General features: G+C 44.2%; 1 protein-coding gene across 1 annotated transcript; it reads right to left on the bottom strand.

Annotated features, from left to right (window-relative positions):
- Positions 1-1,129: 1,129 nt before the first annotated feature.
- LOC144610099 (small COPII coat GTPase SAR1A) lies at positions 1,130-27,875 on the bottom strand. The gene is made up of 7 exons (XM_078428649.1): positions 27,767-27,875; positions 21,286-21,360; positions 19,200-19,319; positions 17,493-17,558; positions 14,536-14,639; positions 13,132-13,263; positions 1,130-3,550 (listed from the first exon to the last, which is right to left on the bottom strand). Exons 2-7 carry the CDS (start codon positions 21,341-21,343, stop codon positions 3,434-3,436), a joined length of 597 nt encoding a protein of 198 aa, XP_078284775.1. The 5' UTR covers positions 21,344-21,360; positions 27,767-27,875; the 3' UTR covers positions 1,130-3,433.

The raw sequence follows: 27,875 nt of genomic DNA, 5'->3' as shown, positions 1-27,875 counted from the left end.
AAGCAGCACAATGAAAATATATTGGTATAGGCATTGCTTTATTATAGTAATGTGTACCGAGATACAATGAAAAGCTTTTGTTTGCATGCTATCCAGTCAAATTAAATAACATTATACTAGTACAAACACAAATACAGCAGGTAGTGCAATGAGAAAAATACCAGAGTGCAGAAGATAGTGTTACAGCATTATAGTGTTACAGTTACGTAGGAAAAAGTCCAAGGTCTGCCAGGAGGTAGGTTGGAAGATCGGCATTACACCCGAGCTGATGGTAGTTCAGGGTGTGACCAACGACGGATGAGTGATGAACTTGGAACAATTTCCCAGACAAAGCAGCATTGCAGACAGGACTTCACCAGACTCAATCAAGAGTGATTGAAAGTGTCGAGATGAATTTTTAAAGTGGCAAATTTGACCCAGAAATACTTGCAATTGGTTTCCACCCAGTAATACGGTATTTTCAGACACTGATATCAAGAATCAATCCACAATCTTAAATACAAGAATGTACATTGAATTCAAAACCCTGAAATATACAGTCATATTTGCTACTGCATTCTACTCAAGGTCCCCTCAAGGTCCTGTAGAAATTGACCTTCCATCAGGGAAAACTATTTTGTAATGCAATAATCTGAAATTATTCCAGGCTGAAAGGCAAACAGATTACTGAAGAGGAACGATATTATAAACTACTTTAAACTTTCAATTGCAGCTGGGAGATTCATAATTTGCAGTAACGTGCTCTGGAGACTGCAGAGTCCAGTGGACCCCAGTGCTCAGCTGCCCTTTGAAAGTGGCATTAATGCTGGTGTTTGTTGAAAGGTTCTTGGCATTTTGTGAAGAAGGTACGAGTTATTTCAGTCAGCTAACCTTTACCCATCTCTCAATGTGCAATGAAAATAAACTTAATTGGGCATACATCTCATTGGAATCTGTGGACTGCTGTACATCAAGTCACTGTGGTGTCGTTATTAACTTAATGCAAGCAATGGGGCTCAGCCAAGGGGTAAGATGCCACACAGACGCAAACTGTTGGAAGTATCCAGCACATGTTTCAGTTGCAGCAGATGCTAGATGCTCACCGACCCATGCAGAATGCATCGTTCAACAAATGTTCAAGACACAAAGATATACAAGTACATTTATTCAAATAAAGCAATGATTTATAATACATTTATACATGTTGCAAGTTACCTTTCTACCACATAAAGAATGAACAAATTGAGGGCGAGAACTAGTTTTTTTCCAAGATTAAAGTTGGGGAAGGCATCAGATTGGTGAAATGTTAAAGCAATCACTTATACCCTCTCGCTGGAGATCAATAACCCCAACCATGTAGAACTGAACTGCAGGTACAGTACTAACCTGTTGTGTTAGAAGCCCAAAAGCTTTTGGGGAAGGGGAAAGAATATATCTAGTTCTGCAGTCATGCTTAGGAAAAGGGAAAGTCCACTCAGACTGCCACAATGATAAATAAATGCCCTTCAAATGGATATCTGCTGATGCCTCTGTAGTGTAAACATGACCTTGCTCCTGGGACAAGCAAGACATTATCTTTATCCAATCACTCATTTAGAGCAAATTATGTTTTTTTTTTAAAATGGAAGAGCCTAAAGAGACAATAAAAGTACAAACATAACATTCTCATTAAAATGGCGTCTACCAGAAGTAATGAGTCTTTGTCTGGTTTGGCAAAATAAGCCTCAACAGAGGAAAACAGCCAGCCTGGCGTTTCTGAGACTGACGTTTATTTCTCGACAGGGAGAAGGTGCGATTTGATTTTCTAATTTTTGGCAGAGGGAGAATGCCACGACAGAATGCCTCCATCCTTTCAGCAGCCGCAAAAGAATACCACCATTCTGTGCAAGGGGCAAAAGGTTTAGAAGCAAAAAAAAAACGTAACATGGTGTTGACCGACCACTTTTCATTCCCTTCAATTTCCTGGTGGAATGGCTGTTTGATAACAGTCCACGTCATTGATAATGCAGCCTTATTTCATTTTGTAAGTATTACCTAGTTCAATGAACGGATTTAAAATTCCCTGTTCCATACACCCACTGTTAGGTTTTGTTGACACAAGCTATTTGAAAGTATTTGTAAAACAGTTCCCAGCATTACGTAGCCTGTGTACTTCCATTTTGACTCCACAGTTAAAAGCACCAGGTGTATGAATTTGTTCACATTTTTTTATAAAAGCTTTACATTAAAAGTGTGCAAGATATTGTGCAATTCCTCCAGTTCGTGAGCCCCTTAGAAGTTAATAATTGCTGCAACAAACTCATCTTGTAAACCATGCCACCCAGCTTGTGTTATTCAGAATGACTCACTAATCAAGTCTAAACAGACTGCTTTACACTCTATCCACCTGTGACACACTTTGCTCATTTTCCAATTCCCAAAATACTTTTACACCCAATTGGCAAAAGAAAACTCACTGTGTCATCATTCCATTACAAAGTTAAATATCTAAATCTTTAAATATTATGTTTTGATATGCAGTTATATACCTAAAACTAAATTGGGGCTGTTTATTGATGAAACATCCCCAGTTCATACTCAAACTCTGGCTACAATCCACCTTGATGAACGATACACCAATACAACAACTACAGCCACACAGAGTCGACAGTGAGATAATTAACCAAACTCAATCACATTTATGAACTGAGTGATTTAACCAGTCCAAACACCACTGGCATATCTTCAAACGTTAATGTCATGTACGTAAAGCACATCCCACCTAGAATACACTGGCAGCAGAGAGAATTTTAACAAAACAGTTCCCACAGCATCATTTCATGGGAGCTTCAAGTGCAGAATGGTTATGTTTACATTGGCCATATTTTAATTTTGGCCTCAAACCATTCCGAGCTTCAGGAAAAATGGCTCTTACCATAATCAGCGCAGACAGGGAACATATTTGAATAGTTGACTTGTGAGCACTATTCAGCTTATCACTTGATTTGGTTAAAATGCTTTGTAGGGTGGTCAGTTCACTGCCATCCATTCAACACATGCTTTCTTCTACGACGGGGCCCCAGAGGGGCAGATATACCTGGATATCTTCAGGAGCACAGAGCATCACAAGAAAGGAACACACACAAAAATAAATCCTCACATATATCTCTAAGACCATTGTTTAGCCAAACTCAAGTGCAAATTCTCAGTTGACTAATACTGGGGGTGGGGTGGGGGGGAGTTGTAAACAGGCCACACTTGGGGGGAAAAGTTGTAATGTTAAAACAGGTACAAACGCCGACCTCAGGTTTACACTTTAAAAACCTGGATCTGAAACCTCGGCATAGTGATCTTGTCGACAGTTGTGTGACCTGTTATTTTTTTGTTTTGGAAAGGAAGCAGAGGAGAGGAAAAGAAAATCATGTAGACAGCTGCAAACTAGTTCAGTCCAAAGTGGCATAATTTACTCTGGGGATCAGTCGATGTATTGCGAAAGCCAGCGAAACCCTTCTCCGTAGCCCTGGCGTTTCAGCACGCTGCACATAAACACCTCTAGCGGTCGAGTGTTGAGCTCTTTCAATGGTGCAGTCCCCTGGAACAGATCAGCAAGGAAAGTTAATACCCCTGATGCATGCAGCAACATGTCATATGACTTTCACACAAGAATTACTTAACAATAAATCCCAAATATTTTCCAGTGTTCCAACCCCAAAATCAAGTCACCACAGCATCCCAGAGGAGCAACTTTCATGTTCGCATTTCCCCGTGCCCCACACACAAATTCTAAGCTATACATAATCACCTACAGCCAAGTCAAACCTATTCCACACAAACATTAACATTCACTTTGTCATCTTTGCTTCTGAACACATCATAAATCAGTCTAAATGAAGCTTGAGTGTATTGTAGGTCCCTCTCCAAATTTGTGCGCAGTTTACATCAGATGTCGATAAATGCATACAAGGGGTGTAAAGGATGTTGATGTCCAACTAGAATTCCTGTTAAGACATACCCCAATACTGTTGGTCAACTTATTTCCATTGCTTTCTTTTCTCATGGTGCTCAGATTCAAGCTTACCACTGCATACGTTAAACAGGATTTAAATCTTTCCCCACTGCTCCATCTTCAAGGTGCCTTGGGCTCTGCCAACTTTCTGGCCGGCCTCCTTAATTCCTTCAGTCTACTGCAGAAGATTCACTAACTGCAGCCACCGTATTGGGTGAGTAGAAGCAAGTTTCTCCAGTCCTGCTCCTTTCAGTGCAAGCAGGATTCAAAGTCATGGCAAAACACAAAGTGCTGGAGGAATTCAGCAAGTCAGGCAGCATCTGTGGATGGGCAAGCTGGGCTGAAAGATTGTTTCCACGCTGCATGACTTTATGAAAGTGTTTTGGGCCTGGACCCCAATTCGGTCTTACAGAGTCTGAAGAAGGGTCCAGCACCGGAACGTTGTCTGTTCACTGATGCTGCCTGACCCACTGAGTTTCTCCGGCACTTTGATTTGCACATCTTAATTTTCTTGCATCTCCAAACTCATAGCAGTGTTTGAGACTCACGGAGAGGTAGGGAACCACCAGGCAACCAGTGAGTGAGTTCTGACGAGCAGACATTCACTTACAGTCTGTAATTGCATGGCAAGTTGCATGTGGTCACGTATCATCATGCTTTTCAATGGAGCATTATCAGTCAAAATTGGATTTAACAGTCCTTAAGCCTGATCAGAAGTAGATTTTAAGGAGCAATATAAGGTAGATGAAAGAAATAGAGCAGAGTGAATTCATGCAGAGTGAATTTTAAAACGTACAAATTTTGCAGCTGAAAGCACAGCTTTCCAATAATGCATCTGAAAATGGCTATAATTGTATTCTTGGCTTGTGTGAAAAATCAAACGGATCTTTTTTGTGAAATACAACGATGGGATGTGAATTATAAGAATGTACTATCTCTAAACAATGATGTTATTTCCAATTAAATCCAATGATAAGACTGATTTGGCCAGACAGCTTAAACAATCACTTGTATGAACAATTAAATTGGAAATGGCCTTCAAATGTGTATGTAACAGAAATACAAAGATGACTGGGAATAGCAAACAGAATTGTAGGCTAATTGGCTTGGTATAATTGGCAATTGTCCCTGGTGTGTGTAGGATAGCGTCAGTGTGTGGAGATCGCTGGGCCGGAGGGCCTGTTTCCGTGCTTTATCTCTAAACTAAACTAAATTGGAGAGCTGTACTGCCTATTGGATATTAACATCACAGAAGACTCCAAAACTGAGTTCAATTTAGTTTATTGTCACGTGTACCGAGGTACAGTGAAAAGGTTTTGTTGCGTGCTAACCAGTCAGCAGAAAGGCAACCAACGTCTCAATGAATTCTGTAGGGAGGAACTGCAGATGCAAAAAGCTGGAGTAACTCAGCAGGTCAGACAGCATCTCTGGAGAAAAGGAATGGATGATGTTTCAGGTGAAGAAGGGTCTCGGCCCGAAACGTCACCTATTCCTTTTCTCCAGAGATGCTGCCTGACTTGCTGAGTTACTCCAGCTTTTTGTGTCTATCTTCGTCTCAGTGAATTCAATGAGTTAAATGAAAAACATGTCATCTCTCCCATTGTACACAAGTGGTACAGTGACAACAAGGATGAAATTCAATTTTGGCTTTTCACATGCGATAACACAAACCACGTGCCAGCCGCTGCCAATGGATTACCTCGCGCTGACAGGTGGCCGGCTGCAGTGGAGAGGCAGAGTTTCAATCATGTGCGAGAATGTCAAGTTACAGGAGTGAACCTCGTACAAACGTCATCAGAGGTCAAGGCTGTCTGCCGGATACTGCCCAAGCTTCCTATCAGCAGAACATCTAAAAATTACTTGTTGATCTTCTTTGCTGTCGCATGTGGCGAATCAAGGTCAAGGACAGTGTTTGTGCAAAACAAGATTTGCAGACAAGGGGCCATTGCAGCACAATGTTTTAATAATGTGTAATCTTATTATTGAAATTTCCGAGGCCCATATCCATAACAAAACTTCTAAATTTGCCAGATTGATAGCAACACAGCCTTGCTGCACGAGGGAAGAGCAGAAGGAACCAACTTTGAGGTGGGAGGGGGTTGCAATGAGAGAGAAGGACAAGGGCTGGCATCTGGCAGCACAAGATCTGTATCATTAAGCAGGTGACAATACCATGTCCATATCAATATGTCAAGTGATAATTATAAAATAATTATGTCCAAACTTTAGCTTTGAAAGGGCAGTGAGTGATGTGCTTTCATAACACAAGGGCAGATGGTGATTATAGATTTTTTTAGATTTAGAGATACAGCGCGGAAACAGGCCCTTCGGCCCACCGGGTCCGCGCCGCCCAGCGATCCCCGCACATTAACACTATCCTACACACACTAGGGACAATTTAAAAAAAAAATTTACCCAGTCAATTAACCTACATACCTGTACGTCTTTGGAGTGTTGGAGGAAACCGAAGATCTCGGAGAAAACCCCCCCCGCAGGTCACGGGGAGAACGTACAAACTCCGTACAGACGGCGCCCGTAGTCAGGATCGAACCTGAGTCTCCGGCGATGCATTCGCTGTAAGGCAGCAACTCTACCGCTGCGCCACCGTGCCGCCTATTGCCCTTGATAATGGGCCGATTGCCCTTTATCTTAGCATTGGTGCCCTGTGATGTACCGATACACTCTACACATGGCTGGCTCTCAGTTCGGAACACAGCAGAGGTGCTGCAGTTTGAGTTTTGACCAAACCGCATCAATTTTTTACTTTCTATTTGCTGAGTTACCAAAGATGTAAACCACACTAACCAGACGTGAGCGTTGTGCACGTGGTCAGAGGCAAAGCAAGAGCACAGCCATCACATCTAATATCAATTATGGATAGAAATGACATGATCCTGGAGTGGTGGGGAGAAGGGGAAGGAAGAGAAGCTTAAATGCTGAAAACAAGACCAGGTAGATTCAGTATGGAGGAAAGAACTGCAGATGCTGGTTTAAATCGAAGATAGACAACAAAATGCTGGAGTAACTCAGCGGAACCGGCAGCATCTCTGGAGAGAAGGAACGGGTGATGTTTCGAGTCGATATGTCACCCATTCCTTCTCTCCAGAGATGCTGCCTGTCCCGCTGAGTTACTCCAGCATTTTGTGTCTATCAGGTTGGTTTACTTGGATTTAACACCATTCGAGATTTGCACTCCTTTCAAAATTAAATCGATGCCGTGGAACTATTCATACGGTAATACATTAACAAAAGTCACATCACAATCACTACGTTTCCAGTTCTAAACCAATCTTATGAAACCAGCTTGTTAAGTGTCAGAGATTCATACAGCTCAGAGGCAGACCCTTTGGCCCATCATAGGATGGCCGTGATTGCACTGGAGAGGGTGCAGGGCAAATGCCTGGGGATACGGTGTCTCAGTCCTGAGAAGGGACTGATTAGGTGGAGTTTGTTCTCCTTGGAGTAGAGGCAGTTTAGGTGGGGAGCTAACTGAGGAATGCAAAATGATGCAGTGAACAGATAGGGTAGATAGTAAGAAACCTTACCCGATTATGGATGAGTCCAAAATCAGAAGAGGTTAAGTTTAGGGATAGACACAAAATGCTGGAATATTTTGTGTCTATCTTCGATTTAAACCAGCATCTTCAGTTCCTTCCTCCACAAATGCTAACTCAGTTGGTCAGGCACTGGAGAAACGGAATAGGTGACATTTCGAGTCGAGACCCTTTTTCTCGACCCAAAACGCCACCGATTCCTTATCTCCAGAGATGCTGTCAGAAACGCTGAGTTACTCCAGTTTTTGTGTCCATCTTTGGTTTAAACCAGCATCTGCAGTTCCTTCCCAGACATTAAGGTTAGGGATACAAGACTGAGATGGGATCCGAGGAAGATTTTTTTCACCTCGGTGGTTAGAATATGGAATGCACTTCTCAAGACGGTGGTGGATGGGATATCTGATAAGGAAATTGCAAACTAACCAATTCACAGGCAGCACAAAAGAAAGAGTTTAGACTTGCATTCGTATAGTGTATATCAAGACATCAAATGTCAATTTTATAATTCAAGTAATTTCCTCCAAAAATCAGCAGAAAATCCAACAACCAAATTTGTGCGTCGCAAATAGCAATGATATAAACAATGTTTTGTTTGCATACGTGCTTAGCACGGAACAAAGTTTGGATGGAAAATGGACAGAACTTTCCTTTTGAATCGTGCCTGAGGAACACTGATTGGGAGAGTCAACCTGAGTTTTTGTGTTCAACTCCCTGAAGTTGGACTTGAGCACAAAATCCCCAATTTGATGGCAAGAATGTTTGTTACCCATTGAACCACAGCTTAAACAAAAGCCACCCACTTAATATCATCATAAAATGTTTTGAATTGCATGGTTTTAAAATGGCATTTTAACACTGAATGGTAACTGGAAACAAGAATTATTTTTGATCGACCTACAGCCTACCTACAGAGGTAATTAACCTTAATAGTGTTAGCGGTTGAACTAGATTTAATCTTCCAATTTAAAAGTCATCAACGAGCATCCTGCAAAGCGTTACTTTTGTGCAATCTTTCATTCATTTGTTCTATATCTCTCTATATCACTGTACATATCTCTCGGTCCCTTTCCCTTAGTCTGAAGAAGGGTCTCGACCCGAAACGTTACCTACTTCTTTTCTCCAGAGATGCTGTCTGACCCGCTGAGTTACTCTGCATTATTCTGCAAATCATCAATTTTTAATTAGTAGCAGCACCAACCTAGTTTTGGTTTGACTGCTGTTCTGCCTTTACTCACTGCTTAGTTTGCAGTCAGCCTGTTTGAAGGTCCCACGTATTTTCCATAGATTGCTAAGCGAACAATGCACACGTAGCATGAAATATACTCCTTTTATAGCTCTCCCTAACTCACAAACACAAAAGGTTATAATTGCTAGCTTTTAGCTCCTAGCTACTCAGTTGTTTCCATGTCTACGTGCCAGAGGAAGTGGCAACAACACCAAAGTCAGGGTTCTCTTGATCAGTGTGTGTAGGAAGGAACTGCAGATGTTGGTTTAAATCGAAGATAGACACAAAATGCTGCAGCAACTCAGCGGATCAGGCAGCATCTCTGTAGAAAAGGAATAGGTGACGTTTCGGGTCTGAAGAAGGGTCTCGACCCAAAACGTCACCTATTCCTTTTCTCCGAGATGCTGCCTTACCAACTGAGTTACTCCAACTTTTTGTGTCTATTTTCCCTTGATCAGTGTCCAGTTCCCATATACAGAGGTGTTGGAGTCAGGCAACAAAAATCTGTGATTGTTGACATCCCACTGCATGTCAGAATACGTTGATGACACTCATAACCCAGGGTCTTTTACATTGAATAGTTACTACCCAGGCTGGAGTTATTTTCTGGTGCGAATCGGTCCTCAGCTGATCTTCTTGGAGACAGCTTGGAGATGTTTTTAGATAAATGCAATAATGTTCAGGGCGGGGCAATGACAATGCAGGGCCCATTCTTCCATCATCCTTGACCTGTGGCTCTTCCAGTGCACCCCCACCAACTGGATGGGGAAGGAATCTAACAAGGAGGGACTCGCATCGAACCAATGTGCTTCTACTTTCCTGTTGCTCCAAAGGCACACTCCTCCATTAGGTGTGATTCTGCCTTTGTACGAAAACTCCAGCTGGAAATCTCCCCCCTAACAAGCCTTAAGAGTTTTTAAAGCTATTTATAATTCTGTCAAATGATTTTCCTTTCCATGTTTGTAAGTTCTACGTCTCAATGAAACCAAGTAAACTTGAACATAGCAACAGTTATATGACACCTGGTCTAAGTTTCACTGAAAGGGCACTAGCTCGTTCATATTATTCTATTTTATAAACTATGTTCATTCAAATAGCTACAACACATTCACTAATGCTTACAGCTCTTTTGTGACTTTACCATGTAAAAACATATCTAGATTTTCCAATAGTTTCTGACTGGGCTCTTGGATATTGCAAGATTAACGCTCGGTAATTTGTTTCCATTAAAATCTGTTCCACCTGCTCCAACGTGTGTAATTTGAGTTGTGGAAAATGTTAGACAGGCTGATCAATGCCATATGCTCAAGCAAACAAGTTTATTTCTTTTAAAAATAGATGTCCAGGATAGTACTGTGTGTACATTCAGAGATGAGGCATTAAATTGTCTACCTGCTACCTATTAGAAAATAGGGATTAACCAAAAAGTTATCCTGCAACCAACGCCAGTTTAAATATTACCAGTAAAACTCCAATAATTCAATACCCAATTATTCACAAATCCCGATGAATAGATTTCAGCCTTAGTCATTAATGCAGTAAGAAATAGCTATCCATGGATCCACATTCTTGTGACATAGACACAAAATGCTGGAGTAACTCAGTGGGTCAGGCAGCATCTCTAGAGAAAAAGAATACAGTACCCTCCATAATGTTTGGGACAAAGACCTATCATTTATTTATTTGCCTCTGTACTTGACAATTTGATATTTGTAATAGAAAAAAAAATCACATGTGGTTAAAGTGCACATTGTCAGATTTTATTAAAGGCCATTTTTATACATTTTGGTTTCACCATGTTGAAATTGTGTTTTTATACACAGTCCCTCCCATTTCAGGGCACAGGTGTTTGTAATTGCTCAGGTGTGTTTAATTGCCTCCTTAATGCAGGTATAAGAGAGCTCTCAGCACCTTGTCTTTCCTCCAGTCTTTCCATCACCTTTGGAAACTTTTATTGCCGTTTATCAACATGAGGACCAAAGTTGTGCCAATGAAAGTCAAAGAAGCCATTATGAGACTGAGAAACAAGAATAAAACTGTTATAGAGACATCAGCCAAACCTGAGGCTTACCAAAATCAACTGTTTGGAACATCATTAAGAAGAAAGAGACCACTGGTGAGCTTACTAATCGCAAAGGGACTGGCAGGCCAAGGAAGACCTCCACAGCTGATGACAAAAGAATTCTCTCTATAATAAAATAAATATCCCCAAACACCTGTCCGACAGATCAGAAACACTCTTCAGGAGTCAGGTGCGGATTTGTCAATGACCACTGTGCACAGAAGACTTCATGAACAGAAATACAAAGCTACACTGCAAGATGTAAACCACTGGTTAGCCGCAAAAATAGGACGGCCAGGTTACAGTTTGCCAAGAAGTACTTAAAAGAGCAACCACAGTTCTGGAAAAAGGTCTTGTGGACAGATGAGACGAAGATTAACTTGTATTAGAGTGATGGCAAGTGCAAAGTATGGAGGAGAGAAGAAACTTCTCAAGTTCCAAAGCATACCACCTCATCTGTGAAACACAGTGGTGGGGGTGTTATGGCCTGGGCATGTATGGCTGCTGAAGGTACTGGCTCACTTGTCTTCATTGATGACACAACTGCTGATGGTAGTAGCATAATGAATTCTGAAGTGTATAAACACATCCTATCTGCTCAAGTTCAAACAAATGCCTCAAAACTCATTGGCCGGCGGTTCATTCTACAGCAAGACAATGATCCCAACCATACTGCTAAAGCAACAAAGGAGTTTTTTTCAAAGCCAAAAAATGGTCAATTCTGGAGTGGCCAAGTCAATCGCCCGATCTGAACCCAATTGAGCATGCCTTTTATATGCTGAAGAGAAAACTGAAGGGGACTAGTCCCCAAAACAAGCATCAGCTAAAGATGGCTGCAATACAGGCCTGGCAGAGCATCACCAGAGAAGACACCCAGCAACTGGTGATGTCCATGAATCGCAGACTTCAACCAATCATTGCATGCAAAGGACATGCAACAAAATACTAAACATGACTACTTTCATTTACATGACATTGCTGTGTCCCAAACATTATGGTGCCCTGAACTGGGGTAACTATGTACAAACACTGCTGTAAACAAACACACAGTGAAACCAAAATGTATAAAAATGGCCTTAATTAAAATCTGACAACGTGATATTTTCTATTACAAATCTCAAATTGTGGAGTACAGAGGCAAATAAGTAAATGATGGGTCTTTGTCCCAAACATTATGGAGGGCATTTCAGGGTGACGTTTCGGATCAGAATCCTTCCTCAGACGTTTTCTCTTTTCTCTAAAGATGCTGCCTGACCTGATAACTTACTCGAGTTCTGTGTCTATTTTCAGTATAAACCAGCATCTACAGTTCCTTCCTACACACATACTTGTGAGGTTGGCTATGTATTGTGAAGCATGTGGGCCAGGTGCTTGTTTGGAGTTGGGGGTCAGGAATGCAAGTAAATCTGTGGCCAAGATCTGGGGCCCTGGTGTGTGCACCAGGTGTGAAGTAGCATCCGACAATCCGGTCAATTTGCTGCTCCTGCACCACAACGTGCCCAGGGTGCTGAGTTATTTGATCAATGACTTTAAACACTCTGGTCATTTCTTCTCCTTGCTCCTGTCCGGCAAAAAGTACAGATGTGTGAAAGCACGCACCACTAGACTCACAAACTGTTTCTTCCCCTCTGTTATTAGGTTTCTGAATAGTCCTTGCGTAAGCTAGGATACTGTCCGAATCAATGGGCGGCACAGTGGCGCAGCGGCAGAGTAACTGCCTTACAGCGAATGCAGCGCCGGAGACTCAGGTTCGATCCTGACTACGGGTGCTGTTCTGCACGTTTGTACATTCTCCCCGTGACCAGCGTGGGTTTTTCTCCGAGATCTTCGGTTTCCTCCCACACTCCAAAGACGTACAGGTTTGTAGGTTAATTGGCTGGGCAAATGTAAAAAATTGTCCCTAGTGGGTGTAGGATAGTGTTAGTGTGCGGGGATCGCTGGGCGGCGCGGACACGGTGGGCCGAGGGGCCTGTTTCTCTAAATCTAAAAAAAAAATCTAAAAAAACCTCTACCCCATTGTGGACATTGGACTTTGTCTATGGAACTTATTAGCTACAATGCTGAGAACTATATACTGCACTCTGTATCTGCCCCTTAGCTCTATCTATTCTACTTGTTTGAACTGATTGTATTTATATATAGTATTATCCGATCTGTTTGGATAGCATGCAAACTGTACCTCGATACATGTGACAAATATAAACCTAAACCGTACATAGATTGCTCCCAAGCTTTCTTCCAGCAGAGTTGCGTTGCCTCAAAAGGTAATTCTTTATAAGTGCACGCTAATGATACAATGATTTAGAACCTTGAGCCTTTCCATTACCTTTCCTGTCGTTTGTCCATACAGCCCGAAGATTTCCCGTAGCTTATCCTCACTTATGGCCTCCGATCGGTCGATTTTATTACCCAGGATAAGAACGGGAACATTAGTTATTGTTTCATCTGTCATTAATGCCTAAGAAAGAAAATGAACGTGAGAAACATGATCATTAGAAACAAAACTAATCCGTAAAATTGCTGGCAGTAGATACATTAAAACGGGTAATCCATGTCGGTGACCAGCTGATGTACCTGCCCATTCATTGGGACCTTGGATCCTAATTCCCCCATAAATCTCTTACTCCCCTGTTCCTGCATTCCCTTCAAACATACCGGATTCACTGGAAAAATTAAATTTTCTGCTGTGTAACATCTTAAAAAGTGAATTGAATGCATGTTGAGGTAATGATAGAAATTGCACCCAGTGATCCACAAAATGGGCGGCCGCGGTGGCGCAGCGGTAGAGTTGCTGCCCTACAGCGCCGGAGACCCGGGTTCCATCCCGACTACGGGTGCTGTCTGTACGGAGTTTGTACGTTCTCCCCGTGACCATGTAGGTTTTCTCCGAGATCTTCGGTTTCCTCCCACCTCCAAAGACGTACAGGTATGTAGGTTAATTGGCTTGATGTAAATATAAATTGTCCCTAGTGTGTGTAGGATAGAATTAATGTGCGGGGATCGCTGGTCGGTGCGGACTCGGAGGGCCGAAGGGCCTGTTCCCGCGTTGTATCTCTAAACTAAACTGAAACAAAAATTTGCCAGTGGGGCACCAAAGCTCCAAGACTGCCAGATTACTGGAGTGTTGCTGTAATGAGCAAGCTGCATATTGTGCTAAGTTACAAAACCTAAAAGTAAGCCGATCACAACCTCTCCTCCATTACAAGATGTCATCTGTCACTTCATCACTTTTACCACAGATAAATTATGGTTTCCCCTCTTCAGGACTAGCCATGAGGTTGCTTGTCCCTACTTCTCACTTCCCCATAAAGTCATTACAGGAGCAGAAGACTTTCCGTCATACACATTTATTCAGCTCCAATCTGTACACACCAGGTGGGCTGGAGTGCAATAAATGGTTCTGTTTTTAGTTTTGTCTAGGAGTGTTGTCACCCCCTGACTTCTCCCAGCTAATTGAAAAGAAACCAAGAAATACAAGGTGCTGAAGATACAGACAAAATGCTGGAGTAACTCAGCTGGTCAGGCAGCATCTCTGGTGAAAAGGAACAGGTGATGTTTCGGGTCGAGACCCTTCTTCCGATGCAAGGTGCCACATTCCTGACCAGAACATTTCAAGTGGCCATTTGTTTGAAGGGAGAGAACTAATCTACTTGCATACAAATCAACAGCTAAAGGCACTCTGTCGAAGGATCTGCCTTTACCCTGAAAATTTCAACATTGTTGGACTTACATCAAGTTCCACTTTAGATTCATCAAGCCGCGAGTGGTCTGCACAGTCCACCAGGAAAACAATCCCATTGATGGCAGGGAGGTAGTTCTTCCAGACTCTTCGGGCTGCAAACAAGGGGCAATATTTAATCACAACATTTCAGAAGGTATTTGATACTTCCAAGATGCTACACAATTGGGTCGTCCTGAAGACCGAAGCCTATTCGGCTGCAGCAGTGAATGGAGGTGTCAGGGAACACAGTGGTGGTGAATGGAGGGAGGTGCAGTGTGGCTTTTCCTAGGTTCAGTACCATGTACTAGGCGGCATGGTGGCGCAGCGTTAGAGTTGCTGCCTTACAGCGAATGCAGCGCCGGAGACTCAGGTTCGATCCTGACTACGGGCGGCGTCTGTACGGAGTTTGTACGTTCTCCCCGTGACCTGCGTGGGTTTTCTCCGGGATCTTCGGTTTCCTCCCACACTCCAAAGACGTACAGGTATGCAGGTTAATTGACTGGGTAAATGTAAAAATTGTCCCTAGTGTGTGTAGGATAGTGTTAATGTGCGGGGATCACTGGGCGGCGCGGACTGAGTGGGCCGAAGGGCCTGTTTCCGCGCTGCATCTCTAAATCTAAAAATCTAAATCTAGGACCATTGCTTTCTTCAATCTGTATTCATGGTTGGAAAGGGCACAACTTCAAAATTTGCAGACTTCACAAACCTTGGAAGGGTAATATATGGCAAGGAGGATATCAGTAAGGAGGAACAAATGGGTCAGTGATGAACAACTGTACAAAAAGAAACGATCCTAAGAGCATTAGAAAGGAGAGATCTGGAGATATACGCGTATAAACTGATGTAAGTGGCAGGACAAGTTATAAGAGAAATCAGTTAGAAAGGTCTACAGGATTATAGTGATGAAACAAAAGCAGAAACTCTGGAAGAACTCAGCCAGTCAAGCAACATCTGTGGAAAGAGAAACCAGTTGAAGTATTCGAGTCAGCGATCCTTCTTCAGAATTGGGGGGCAGGTGGAGAGTTTACAGTATTCAAGGCAGAAATGGAGGGGGGAGGGAGGGAGGTTCAGAACAAAAGCCTATTTGGAGGTATCACAAAATGCTGGAGTAACTCAGCGGGTCATGCAGCATCTCAGGAGAGAAGGAATGGGTGACGTTTCGGGTCGAGACCCTTCCTCACTCTCCGCAAAGCCTGTTTGGAGATAGGTTAAGACAGATCAAGTGATAAGGGGCACAAATGCTGACCGTTAGCAAAACATTTTAAAGGAACTGGGTGAGAAAGGGACATGGAATAATGAGAACAGTTTACCAGAAATTGGAAAATTCAGTCCAGAGAATTACAAAGTGCCTAGATGGAAGTTAAGAATTAAAATGGCATTGCAAATGAAAAATCATCTAAATGAATTGCTAATTCTGTTTCTCTCTCCACGGATAATGGCCGACCTGGTTTGGCCATATGGGATATTGGGCCTTATAATTATTGGCGTACAAGAACAAAGAAGTCATGGTGAATCTTTATAAAACACTGGCTCTGCTACAACTGGCCTAATATGTCCTATTTTGGGACTACACTTTAGCAAAGTCATTACAGAGGGTGCAGAAGAAGATTTATTTGAATACAATCCAGGAATGAGGAGATTTGGTTTATAGACTAGAAAAATTGGGGCTCCTCTTTGGAACAAAGCAGGTTGCAAGATGGATGATAAGTTATCAGTTTAATTTATTGTCACGTGTACCGAGGTACAGTGAAAAGCTTTTGTTGTGTACTATCCAGTCAGCAGAAAGACAATACATGATTGCAAACCAGCCATTTACAGTGTATAGATACATGATAAAGGAGTAACGTTTAGTGCAAGGTAAAGCCAGCCACATCCAAAAATAAGAAATGTTGCTGTAGGAGTAGAGATTTAAGAGTGTGGAGCAATTGTAATATGTGATTGTAGATCTGTTTCTGTGGCTACCACACAAATAGTCGCCTGGGTTGGGCGCCATCTTGGAAGCATCAATCTGACAGATTGATCTGACAGTTATCTAAAAATCACAAATGGTCCATCCATAACAGATTGAGAGAAACTGTTTATATCGATGAAAGAGTCGAGAACCAGAGAACAAGGAATAGAGATTATTTCACCAAAGAACAAGATTTGCTTTTCAGGTTTCCTCCCACTCCAGACGTACAGGTTTGCAGTTTAATTGACTTGATGTGGCGCGTCGAAAAAGGCCCAAAATAAAGGCGAGGAGCCGGGTATTTCGGGAGGTTTGATTTTAATACGTTTGCTAGACCGGTAAGTCTGCCAGAGTAAAATCGCGCCCAAAACCTCGTCCTTTATAACCGTAGCAAAGGGCCGCACCCCTGGACCGGTCCATTCCCGTGCCGAGGGGTCGGTAGTGGTATGGCCCGACCCTTGGGAGCCACCACATTGATATAATTGTAAATTGTCCCTAGTGTGTGTGTGTGTGTGAGATAGTGTTAATGTTAGGGGATCGCTGGTCTGTGTGGACTCGGTGGGCCAAAAGACCTGTTTCCGCCCGGTATCTCTGAACTAATTGACACAATAGTAACTGAAATTTCCAGGCCAAAGTGCCAAAAATAATTTGTCCTTGTTCAGATACTACACATAATGTCCTAAGATTGTTCACCAGAGAACAGTCAAGAAAAATCAGTACTGGGCCGAAACAGGACAGATGACCAACAATTTATGAGAGAAATATTTGAGCACTTTTAATTATTCTTTAACTAAAAACCACAAATAATAGTATACGGTCAGGACTGTGATCAGGCAGAGGTTTCTAGGTTCATTACTCGTTACCTGTAAATCTGTAGATATATATTCATTATATGCTTTGGACAGACATTTTTTACAGTTTAATAGGCTGGCAGGTTACAGCGAAAATGCCAAGCCTGATCAGCACAAACTGAACAACACATTACTATGCACAAAACTTTTTTTTTTTGGCATCATACCTTGTGCGTGACCTCCGAGGTCAAAGGTAGTGAAAGTCATTCCTGCAATAGTCAGCTCTTCTGATGCTGTAACAACAATTTAAAAAAGTTAGAACCATCAATGCTAATAGTCTGTGTGGTAAATATGATGAACAAACAAACCCAGAACTGGAAGCAAATGCACATGCAGGCCAAGGGCAGGACAGAGTGCTTTGTACAAATGCACAATCACAAGTTCAACCCCACAGTGTAGAAGCACATGTTGCTCAAACACCACTGAATAATCCAGAGTTCAAAATTAAATGGTCGCTGTGTACTTTTCATTTGCCTCATGACACATGCAATGGTTTTATGCCGCAGAGGCATTTTGTGTTACGCTGACAGCCAACCTGCTTTGAGGGTATCACATAGTATAGTACAAAGCCTGCCAAAGCTGCAATGGCTCGGGATGCCCAGACCAATGTGTAGAATAACCACTGCTCTCTGAGGGGTACGACTTTACATTGTCACTTGGCTCCATCTTTGCCTCTTTTCCTTCTGCCAGACATGATATTGCTTCATTCACATTGGTGTAAGTTATCCAGAACTTTTCTATCTGTGCCCCATCTCATTCTGATCTTCCAGTTGAGCACCATTTTGATTTTAATGTATGTATCCTTGTTTTTAAATTCCTTCGTGGTCTTACCTCCCTATCTCTCATTGGTTACAGGTCTCTAATCCATCTATACGTTTCTCAAAATAATGTCTCTTGAGCATCTCCATGCTTGATCACATTCAAACTGTTCTACCATTGGCATCTATGTCTTCACCTGCCAAGCTCTGAAATTCATTCCCCAAACGTCGCTACCTCTTTTAGGCTCCTCCTTAGAACGGTGGGGGGGGGGGGGGGGGGGCGGGGGTTAATGAGAGGTTATCTAAGATTGGAGAATTCAATGTACATAGCTTTGGGTAGTAGGCTATGAGGAATATGAGGTGCTGTTCCTCCAGGTGGTGTGAGGGCTCACTACACTCCAGCACTGGTCAGTTTGGGAATCCCCCCTTCCCATTCCCACACTGACCTTTGTGTCCTGGGCCTCATCCATTGTGTGTAGCCAAAGTAAGCAACTAGTAAACAACGACAAGACCCTTTCAATAATTACTGAATGAAGGAAATGTGGTAGGATATGTCACAATCTATGAAGTTTGTGCTCGTTAAGTCTTAGTCTTGTGGCAAACAGTCAAGGCTCAGGGACTAAGTTTGAAGACTGCTTTGTTGTGCTTACTCTGAATACTAAAACCTTAACAACGAATGGGTACAACTAGACCAAATTGGGCCCAAACCTCTCCTGCATTGGAGCAGCACCCTCTCCTACCCCTCCTCTCCCCACTTCCCCTTCCCCCTCAACCCCCCTTATCCACCCTCCTCCCCCTCCCTGCTCCCTCCCTAGGAGATAGATTTAAACTTTAAAATGTGAATAACTTAAAAAACAAAACACCAATTTGAATGAAACTACTTGCATCATCACTAAAGTGACAATGGTGAGTAAGGTGGGCCTAAAATTGTTGCGCTATCGTGTACCGTTTTGGCTGAAGTTCAGTCACAAACAAGATAACAAACGAGAGTTTTAGTACATAGATTACAAGTCGGCAGAGTGCTGCATCAGCAGGAAAAGTGATTATCTCTGTTAAAGAGAGATCCTGGCAGCGGCAGACAGTGAACCGTGATTCCATTCAACTGTAACTACTTACTGGGATGCAATGTTGGCACATGCTGTCCCAGTCTGTTATCTTTCAGCATGTGCAATAAGGTGGTTTTCCCAGCATTGTCCAAGCCCAGGAAGACCAATTTCCCCGATTTCTTATATAAACCTGGGAAAAGAAAACGACAATATTTATTTACAGCCTGCTCACATGTTGATTCCATCAAACAATTCACCAGAATGTTACCCTGAGCTTGTGGACAAGTTGTAGGTAGAAGCTGGATAGGTTGGGATTTTTTTATTTGGCGCATAGGAAGCTGAGGGGTGACCTTATTGAACTTTAGTTTAGTTTAGTTTAGAGATACAGCACGGAACCAGGCCCAGACCACCAAGTCCGCACCAACTAGCGATCCCCGCACACTAACACCATCCTACACACACTAGGGACAATTTACAATTATACCAAGCCAATTAACCTACAAACCTGTACGTCTTTGGAATGTGGGAGGAAACCGGGGAACTTGGAGAAAACCCATGCAGGTCACAGGGAGAACGTACAGACTGTACAGACAACACCTGTAGTCAGGATCGAACCTGGGTCTCTGATGCTGAAAGGCAGCAATTCTACCGTGGCGCCACCATGTACAAGCTCATGAGGGCCATGGATAAAGTGAACATTCATTCTTTTCCCAGCATAGAGGATTCTAAAGTGAGAGGGCATTAGTTTAAGGGGAGAGATTTAAGAGGGACCTCACGGGCAACTTTTTCATTCAGAGAGTCGTCCGAATCTGGAATGATGTAATCGTTTTGAGGATTAGTAATCCTTTTGAGGATTGGGAGTATGCTCACCACCTCTTTTCTTTTACCTGGGTCATGGGATCAGCATAAGTTTAGTTTAGTGATGCAGCATGGAAACAAGCCCTTTTGCCCACCGTGTTCACGCTGACCAGCGATGCCCGCACACTAACATTATCCTGCATACACTAGGGACAATTTACAATTTTACCAAGTCAATTAGCCTAATATCCTGTAAGTCTATGGAATGTGGGAGAAAACCGGAGCTCCTGGAGAAAACCCACACGGGTCATGGGGAGAACATACAGACAGCACTGGTAGTCAGGATCAAACCAGGGTGTCTGGCGCTGTAAGGCAACAACTCTACCACTGCACCATCGTGCCGTCCTGATTCTCTGGTCTCAACCAACTTATCCATATCATGGGTGTAAGATCCCCCCATTAGACATCAGTGAGAGCCCTCTGCTATATCCTTGAACAACTAGATCCCCTACACCAACCCCTCATTCGCCTGGTTACATATCCTCACACCAAACGTTTGTTTCAGCCCCACATTCTCTGCAACTCACCTGTGTTTCACAGCTTTTACATGTTAATTTTCTCTTTACCTAACTGTCCTCATTAATCATATCAACTAGTATAAGAAAATAACTGCAGATGCTGGTACAAATCGAAGGTATTTATTCACAAAATGCTGGAGTAACTCAGCAGGTCAGGCAGCACCTCGGGAGAGAAGGAATGGGTGACGTTTCGGGGGCCCCCGCCCCCCTGACATCAGTCTGAAGAAGGGTCTCGACCCGAAACGTCACCCATTTCTTCTCTCCCGAGATGCTGCCTGACCTGCTGAGTTACTCCAGGATTTTGTGAATAAATCATATCAACTAGATGATTTTATAAACAATTTATCTCTACAGAAACCATGGCTTCACCCCGTCAGAGATATTCCCTTCGCGTTCAGAAAAACAGTATGTTGTTATCCACATAGCAAGGTAGGAAATAAACCCTTAATCATGAATGATATAAATTATTGACCAAATTAATTCAATTTATAATATTTTGAGAATTGGGGCAGTTTCCCCAAACCACACGAAGCAAGCATTTATAAAGGCTAACATTTTATAAACATTTTTTATTAACTGGAATTAAACTACTGATGCTCCCAAGTCCACAGTTAACAATGACCTGGTTAACGAGTCCCATCGTTCTGTCTCAGGGTTAGATTAATATTAGGAATAATGAAGTCAATTTTGCATATTCCCAATGCATGAACTGCAGTCACCAAATTCAAGGGATGGGAATAACAGAGAGAAACAAATAGGACAGGGCTTGGGGCTACTTACCCAGAAACTGCAGCATACTGGTGAAGCCATTATACAGCCAGTCGAGTAAGCCCGACATAGCTGAATCACCCACACCTGCAAGACAAGATAAAAGACAAGTCCAGGTCACAGATGTTTCCCTGAAAGTCAAATGTTTGTGCTAAATTAACATTGAAACAGGAAGTGGCCATTCACCCCGAAGAGTCTGTTCAGGCCACTTTGTCACTTAATTCACACCACCTTCAGACTTTAGAGATACAGAGTGGAAACAGGCCCTTCGGTCCACGGAGTGTGCGCCGACCAGTGATCCCCATACACTGGCGTCATCCCATACACAAGGGACAACTTACAATTTCAACTGAAGCCAATTAACGTGCAAACCTGTACGTCTTTGGAATGTGGGAGGAAACTGGAGCACCCGCGGTCACGGGGAGAACGTACAAACTCCGTACATACAGCACCCATGGTCAGGATTGAACCCAGGTCTCTGGCGCTACAAGGCAACAACTCTACCGTTGTGTCACTTTACCTCCAACTTCAGATATAAAACTAATAATTAAACCAGTTAATTGACTGCTGTTTGGTGAGAGAGAATTCTAGTTTCATCACCTCTAAAGTTTTAACCAACATTGGATGAAATGCCTCTAATGAATGGCCTAGGTTCACAATATCACCTTCAGATATACCCACACAAGGGAATGCAGATGCTGAGTTACCAAAAAAGACACAGTGCTGGAGTAACTCAGTGGGCCAGGCAGTATCTCTGACCATGATCAGCCATGATCATATTGAATGGCGGTGCAGGCTCGAAGGGCCGAATGGCCTACTCCTGCACCTATTTTCTATGTTTTCTATGTTTAAGAACATTAAAAGGCGACGTTTCAGTTCGGTGATCTGAAACTTTGCCTATCTAAGTTCTCCTGAGATGCTGCCTGACCCACTGAGTTACTCCAGAACCGTGTATCTTTCTCCAGAGATGCTGCCTGTCCTGATGAGTTATTGTAGCACTTTGTATTTTTTCTGTCATAATTTTAAGTTTGTTCCAAGTTTTAGATTTCCCCAACCAGTTAAAATAAATATGTAGGAAAAAGAAAAACTGCAGATGCTGGTTTAAATCGAAGGTAGACACAAAATGCTGGAGTAACTCAGCGGGTCAGCCAGCAACTCAGGAGAGAAGGAATGGGTGACGTTTTGGGTCGAGACCCTTCTTCAGACTTCAGATTAAAAAAAGATATATTTGTCAATCAGTTCCTTTCATTCTCTCAGCAGTTCTGGAATTTTAGAAGTTGTCCTTTGAAACATGGATAAAAATTTGGGAAGCGCTGATAAAAATGGAGATGCTGTCTCACCAAAGACTGAACTTTTCACAGTGGGTTTCAGAATGAACTCAACTGGACTTTGGAATTTTTACTAGTTAATATTCCTAACAATCTGCCGTACCAGAAGGAAATTGCAGAGTAAACTTTCACCCGACAGAACGAATTGGCCATGAGGACAAGCATTAATGGTATCTGTATGCAGCACCATTCACCAGAATCACTGTTGGAGTCACTGCATTTTATTGCTCTTATTAATGACATGGATGATGGTGAACAGTGCACCTCAGAGGACTGCACAAAGGTATAAGGGAGCAAAGAAAGACCTCATCAAAAATATTATTAAAAAGTGTTGCAATGAGGCTCTTGACTCTCTTTTCAAGATGGGACCTTCATTATTTGGGAACTACCCCCCCCCCCCCCCCCTGCAGGACCTATACATCAGGAGGTGCAGATCCAGAGCCAGCAACATTATGGGGGACCCCTACCACCCCAGCAACGGACTGTTCCAGCTGCTACGGTCAGGCAAACGCCTCCGCTGTCACGCTGTGAAAACAGAGAGGATGAGACGGAGTTTCTTCCCACAGGTCATCAGGACTGTTAACTCTCATATCACCAGGGACTATTAAATTTATGTATTAATTTATTTTTTGTGTTAAAAAAAATTATTCTATTCTGTTTTGTAGTTTAGCACAATCCGCAGGCGTTGCCACTTTCATTTCACTGCACATCTTGTATATGTATGTGACAAATAAACTTGACTTGACTTGATTTCATTACACTGACCACTAGCATCACATGGCTGGCTCACGAGAGTTGATTGAGTAGAACAAACCCGTTCTCCAGTAAAGCTAATCCCTTGGAAATTTCAGAACTATATTCTGCACTCTATCTATCTTCCCTTTTGCCCTATCTACTGTACTTGAGTCTAACTTGATTATATTTATGTATAATATATTTGATCTGTTTGGATAGCCTGCAACCCCACAAAACCTTTCACTGTAACTCAGTACATGTGACAATAATAATAATAATACACCTAAATCTCTGGGCTTGGCAGCAGAGATCCTGAGGGACTGTTTTCCCAAACTGGAGTTACAGTCTCAGAGTAAGGGACATGTGTGTAGTACAGATGTGGAGGGATAGAGACACAAGAAACTGCAGATGCTTGAATTTTGAGCAAAACACAAAGTGCTGGAGGAACTCAGCGGGTCAGGCAGCAGTTGTCTTTACTCAGAGTTGTGAATCTACTTGGAATGGACGACTTGAGGTAGTGATGCTGAGTCTATTAGTTTCACTCTAATGGGAACCTCAGTGGAGGTTAGGAGGAGCACTGTGGTAAGAAAGATTCAAAATTAAATGGTGGGGAAATGACAGTTTGCACGAAGCTTGCCTCTGTAACGTTGGCTGGGATCACAGAGTGCAGCTACCGTGAAACGACTTCAAGATGAACACAAATCTAAGGAGGGCACTCCAGTCCATCCTCAGTGATGGATCAAAAGGTTAACATTGAAAAAGGCCATGTATTACGATTGGTTCTGCTCTTTGCATTCCCCTTCGAGTTGTTAACACAGTGAAGATCACACCCACTGTGCCTGTGAAGGGAAGGAATCTACACTGTGATTCTGGCAGCAGCTTTGGCCACAGGCACTGGAGGAGGACTCTGGGGATGATTTTCCACGTGGCAGACATGTGTTTTTCCATGTAGCACTCTTGAATTTATCTCCTTGCTGGAGTGCCTGCAATGACAAGTTACCAATCTGAACATAGCACAGATGAATTTCTTTCCTTATTGGGTTGCCCAGAATGAGGGGTTGCAGGGTAGGTGATTTCAGTCTGAAATGAGGAGAAATGTATTCCCTCAAAGGGGTAGTGAGCCGGTAGAATTTGCAATACTAGGCACTAAAGAGAATAGGTCATTGAATATATTTATGATAAATATCTAGAGGAATTCAGGAGGTCGGGCATCATCTGTGAAGTGAAATGGACAGTTGGCAGTTCAGATCACGACCCTTTCTTTGAACTGCAAGAGCAGGGGGGAAAAAGCCAGCATAAATAAGGGAGGGGGGGAAGTTGGCAAGTGACAGGCTGACCCAGGTGAGAAGTGTGGATTAACGGAAGGACAAACGCAGGGGAAAGAGAAGTAGATATGACAACATGATATAATGAGTCTGGAGATAGACACAAAAAGCTGGAGGAACTCAGCGGGACAGGCAGCATCTCTGGAGAGAAGGAATGGGTGACGTTTCGGATCGAGACCCTTCTTCAGACTTGACGTCTTCTTGAGTCTGAAGAAGGGTCTCGACCCGAAACGTCACCCATTCCTTCTCTCCAGAGATGCTGCCTGACCCGCTGAGTTACTCCAGCTTTTTGTGTCGATCCAGCATCTGCTGTTCCTTCCCACACATCATGAGTCTGGAACATGATAGCTGCTGGAAAAGAGGGAGTCTGATGGGACAAAATAATGGAGTTGGAATGGGCAGATGGGAACAGCGTGTGGGTGATGGGTAGGTGGAATAGGTGGGGGGAATACAGGGTGCAGTGGGAAAGGGAGGTATGTATGGGAGGATCAGGGTAGATCTGCATGCGGGACAGTGGTGGGGGGGGGGGGGGTACAGCAGGTTACCTGAAGTTAGAGAACTCAATGTTCATGCTGAGGAAGGAACTGCAGAAGCTGGTTTACACCGAAGATAGACACAAAATGCTGGAGTAACTCAGCTGGACAGGCAGCATCTCGGGATAGAAGGAATGGGTGATGTTTCTGGTCAAGACCAAAAACAATGATCTTATTTTTAAATCGACCCAAAATGTCACCCATTCCGTCTCTCCAGAGATGCTGCCTGTATTTTGTGTCTATCCAGCATTTTGTGTCTATCCCCAATGTTCATGGTGTTGGGTTGTAGGCAACCGAGGTGGAATACAAGATGTTATTTTGCTAGTTTATATTTGGATAGGCAGGCTCGTGTGGGATAGGGAGGGGAAATGAAATGGCTAGTTCTGGGACTTCCAGTTGTCCGTGGCAGGCGGAGCGAAGGGGTTCGATAAAGCGTGTGCCTTGTCTTTGCTTGGTCGCATCGATGACAGCACATCAGCACAGCCACCTGGAGCAGCCGGTTGCTAGCCATTTCAATTCCCCTCCACCTCCCTTATTTGACCTCACACTCATCTTCCTTTAATAAACAAGAAAATATGTCCACATCCAATAAAACATCCAAACACACCATATGACCAATTGTGCACTGTAATGTTACCATTGAAACATGGTACCACTTTCAGTACATAAAATACCCACAAACTTCAATGCTATGACTGCCATATTTTGTTTTACTGATACTGATCTTGTGGAGATAAAAAACAATGAAATTACTTCTCCGCTTTACTTTGAACGTTGTCACGAGATTGTTTATGTTCTAAAGTCACAACTGTAAGAGTTGAGGGCTAAGGGGACACAGATTAAGACCACTGCATTTAGAATCCCATCCTGCATTGCTTCCTTCACTTAATGTCAAGGACTTGGAAAGGGGCCAGTATAGGTTCAGGACAGACTGAGCACCAAATGTATTTTTAAATTTTGAAATGGCGCAAATTTCAGTAAAACTGGATTACAGTCTTTCTCATTCCTCACCCCATTGACCACGCTTGTGCATCCCACTTCTAATTGCTCCCCAATTGTATACATTCCTCCACTACCCCTCCTCTACAACTGTCTCTTCTGTTCCCACCCACGTCACCACTCCACTGACAATCTCCACTCCCCTGTAATCCCTTCTCTATTAAGCCTACTCTTTCTCCATTCTCTCCCCACTTTCTTACACTTTCCTGTACAGACTAACCCAAAACCACCAATCCAGTCACTTTGCCAGCCCCAAACCCATTACTACTTACACACAGCTGCTCTCGATCCTCCCCTCCCATCATCTAATCTTCTCCTCTCCCCACACCACCTCCAATCTCTCTCTTTGCCCCTCCCTACTTCAAACCTTTACTGCACCTACCTTCTCTGTCTACCCCTACTCCATCATATATTCCTGCCCCTCTCCTTCTCTCTACCCCCACCTCACTCTCAATCCCTCCTTCACCACAACCCCCACCCTCTCCCTACATCTGCACTCTCCAGACCCTCCCTCCACCCCTCTCTATCCATGCCCCCATGAGCTTCTCATCCCCCCATCCCTCCCCTCCATCAGACCCTCTCTCTAGCTGCCCCCCTCGACCCTCTCACCCCCAACCCCTCTCTATCTTCCCCCATTGACCCTCTCCCTCAATCCCTCTCCCCTGCCATCACCCTCTCCTTGCCCCATCCCCACCCTCCATCAGTCCCCTTCACCCCCACACCCTCTCCCCTTCACCCCCACACCCTCTCCCCTTCACCCACACCCTCTCCCCTTCACCCCCACACCCTCTCCCCTTCACCCCCACACCCTTTCCCCTTCACCCTCTCCCCCTCCCCTTCACCCCCTCCCCTTCACCCTCTCGCCCTTCACCCCACACCCTTCTCCCCCTTCACCCCACACCCTCTCCCTTCACCCCCACACTCTCCCCCTCCCCTCACACTCTCCCCCTCCCCCACACCCTCTCCCCTTCACCCCCACACCCTCTCCCCCTCCCCCCCACACCCACTCCCCCTTCACCCCCCACACTCTCCCCCTCCCCCACACCCTCTCCCCTTCACCCCCACACCCTCTCCCCCTTCACCCCCACACTCTCCCCCTCCCCCCCCACCCTCTCCCCCCACACCCTCTCCCCCTTCACCCCCACACTCTCCCCCTCCCCCCCACACCCTCTCCCCCTCCCCACCCTCTCCCCCTCCCCACACTCTCCCCCTCCCCCCACACCCTCTCCCCCTCCCCCCCACCCTCTCCCCCTCCCTCCACACCCCCTCCCCCCCACACTCTCCCCCTCCCCCCACACTCTCCCCCTCCCCCCACACCCTCTCCCCCTCCCCCCACACCCTCCCCCTCCCCCACACCCTCTCCCTCTTCACCCCCTCCTCCCCCTCCCCCACACCCTCTCCCTCAGTACATCCCACATCCCACACCTTCACTCCTCCCCTCACTATCCCCGCCCCTCCGTCAGCCACACTCAACCCTCCCGCAGTTCACACCCGCCCCCCTCCCATCCCGCGGCCGGTCCGGGCACCGCCCCCCCTCACCCCCCCCCTCACCCGGCGCCGTTACCCCCCTCACCTGTGGCGCCGCTCCGGCCCCGCCGCCCCCCGATCCGCTAGCCCGCCCCGGAACCACTGGCACACAACCACTTCCGGGGGAGGGAGAGAGGGGGGGGGGGGGGGGAGGT

This window comes from Rhinoraja longicauda, chromosome 35 (assembly GCF_053455715.1).
Source record: "Rhinoraja longicauda isolate Sanriku21f chromosome 35, sRhiLon1.1, whole genome shotgun sequence".
In the NCBI taxonomy this organism is placed as follows: domain Eukaryota; kingdom Metazoa; phylum Chordata; class Chondrichthyes; order Rajiformes; family Arhynchobatidae; genus Rhinoraja; species Rhinoraja longicauda.
The sequence above is the reverse complement of the archived record's forward strand: the minus strand, read 5'-3'. Positions and strand labels throughout refer to the sequence as shown.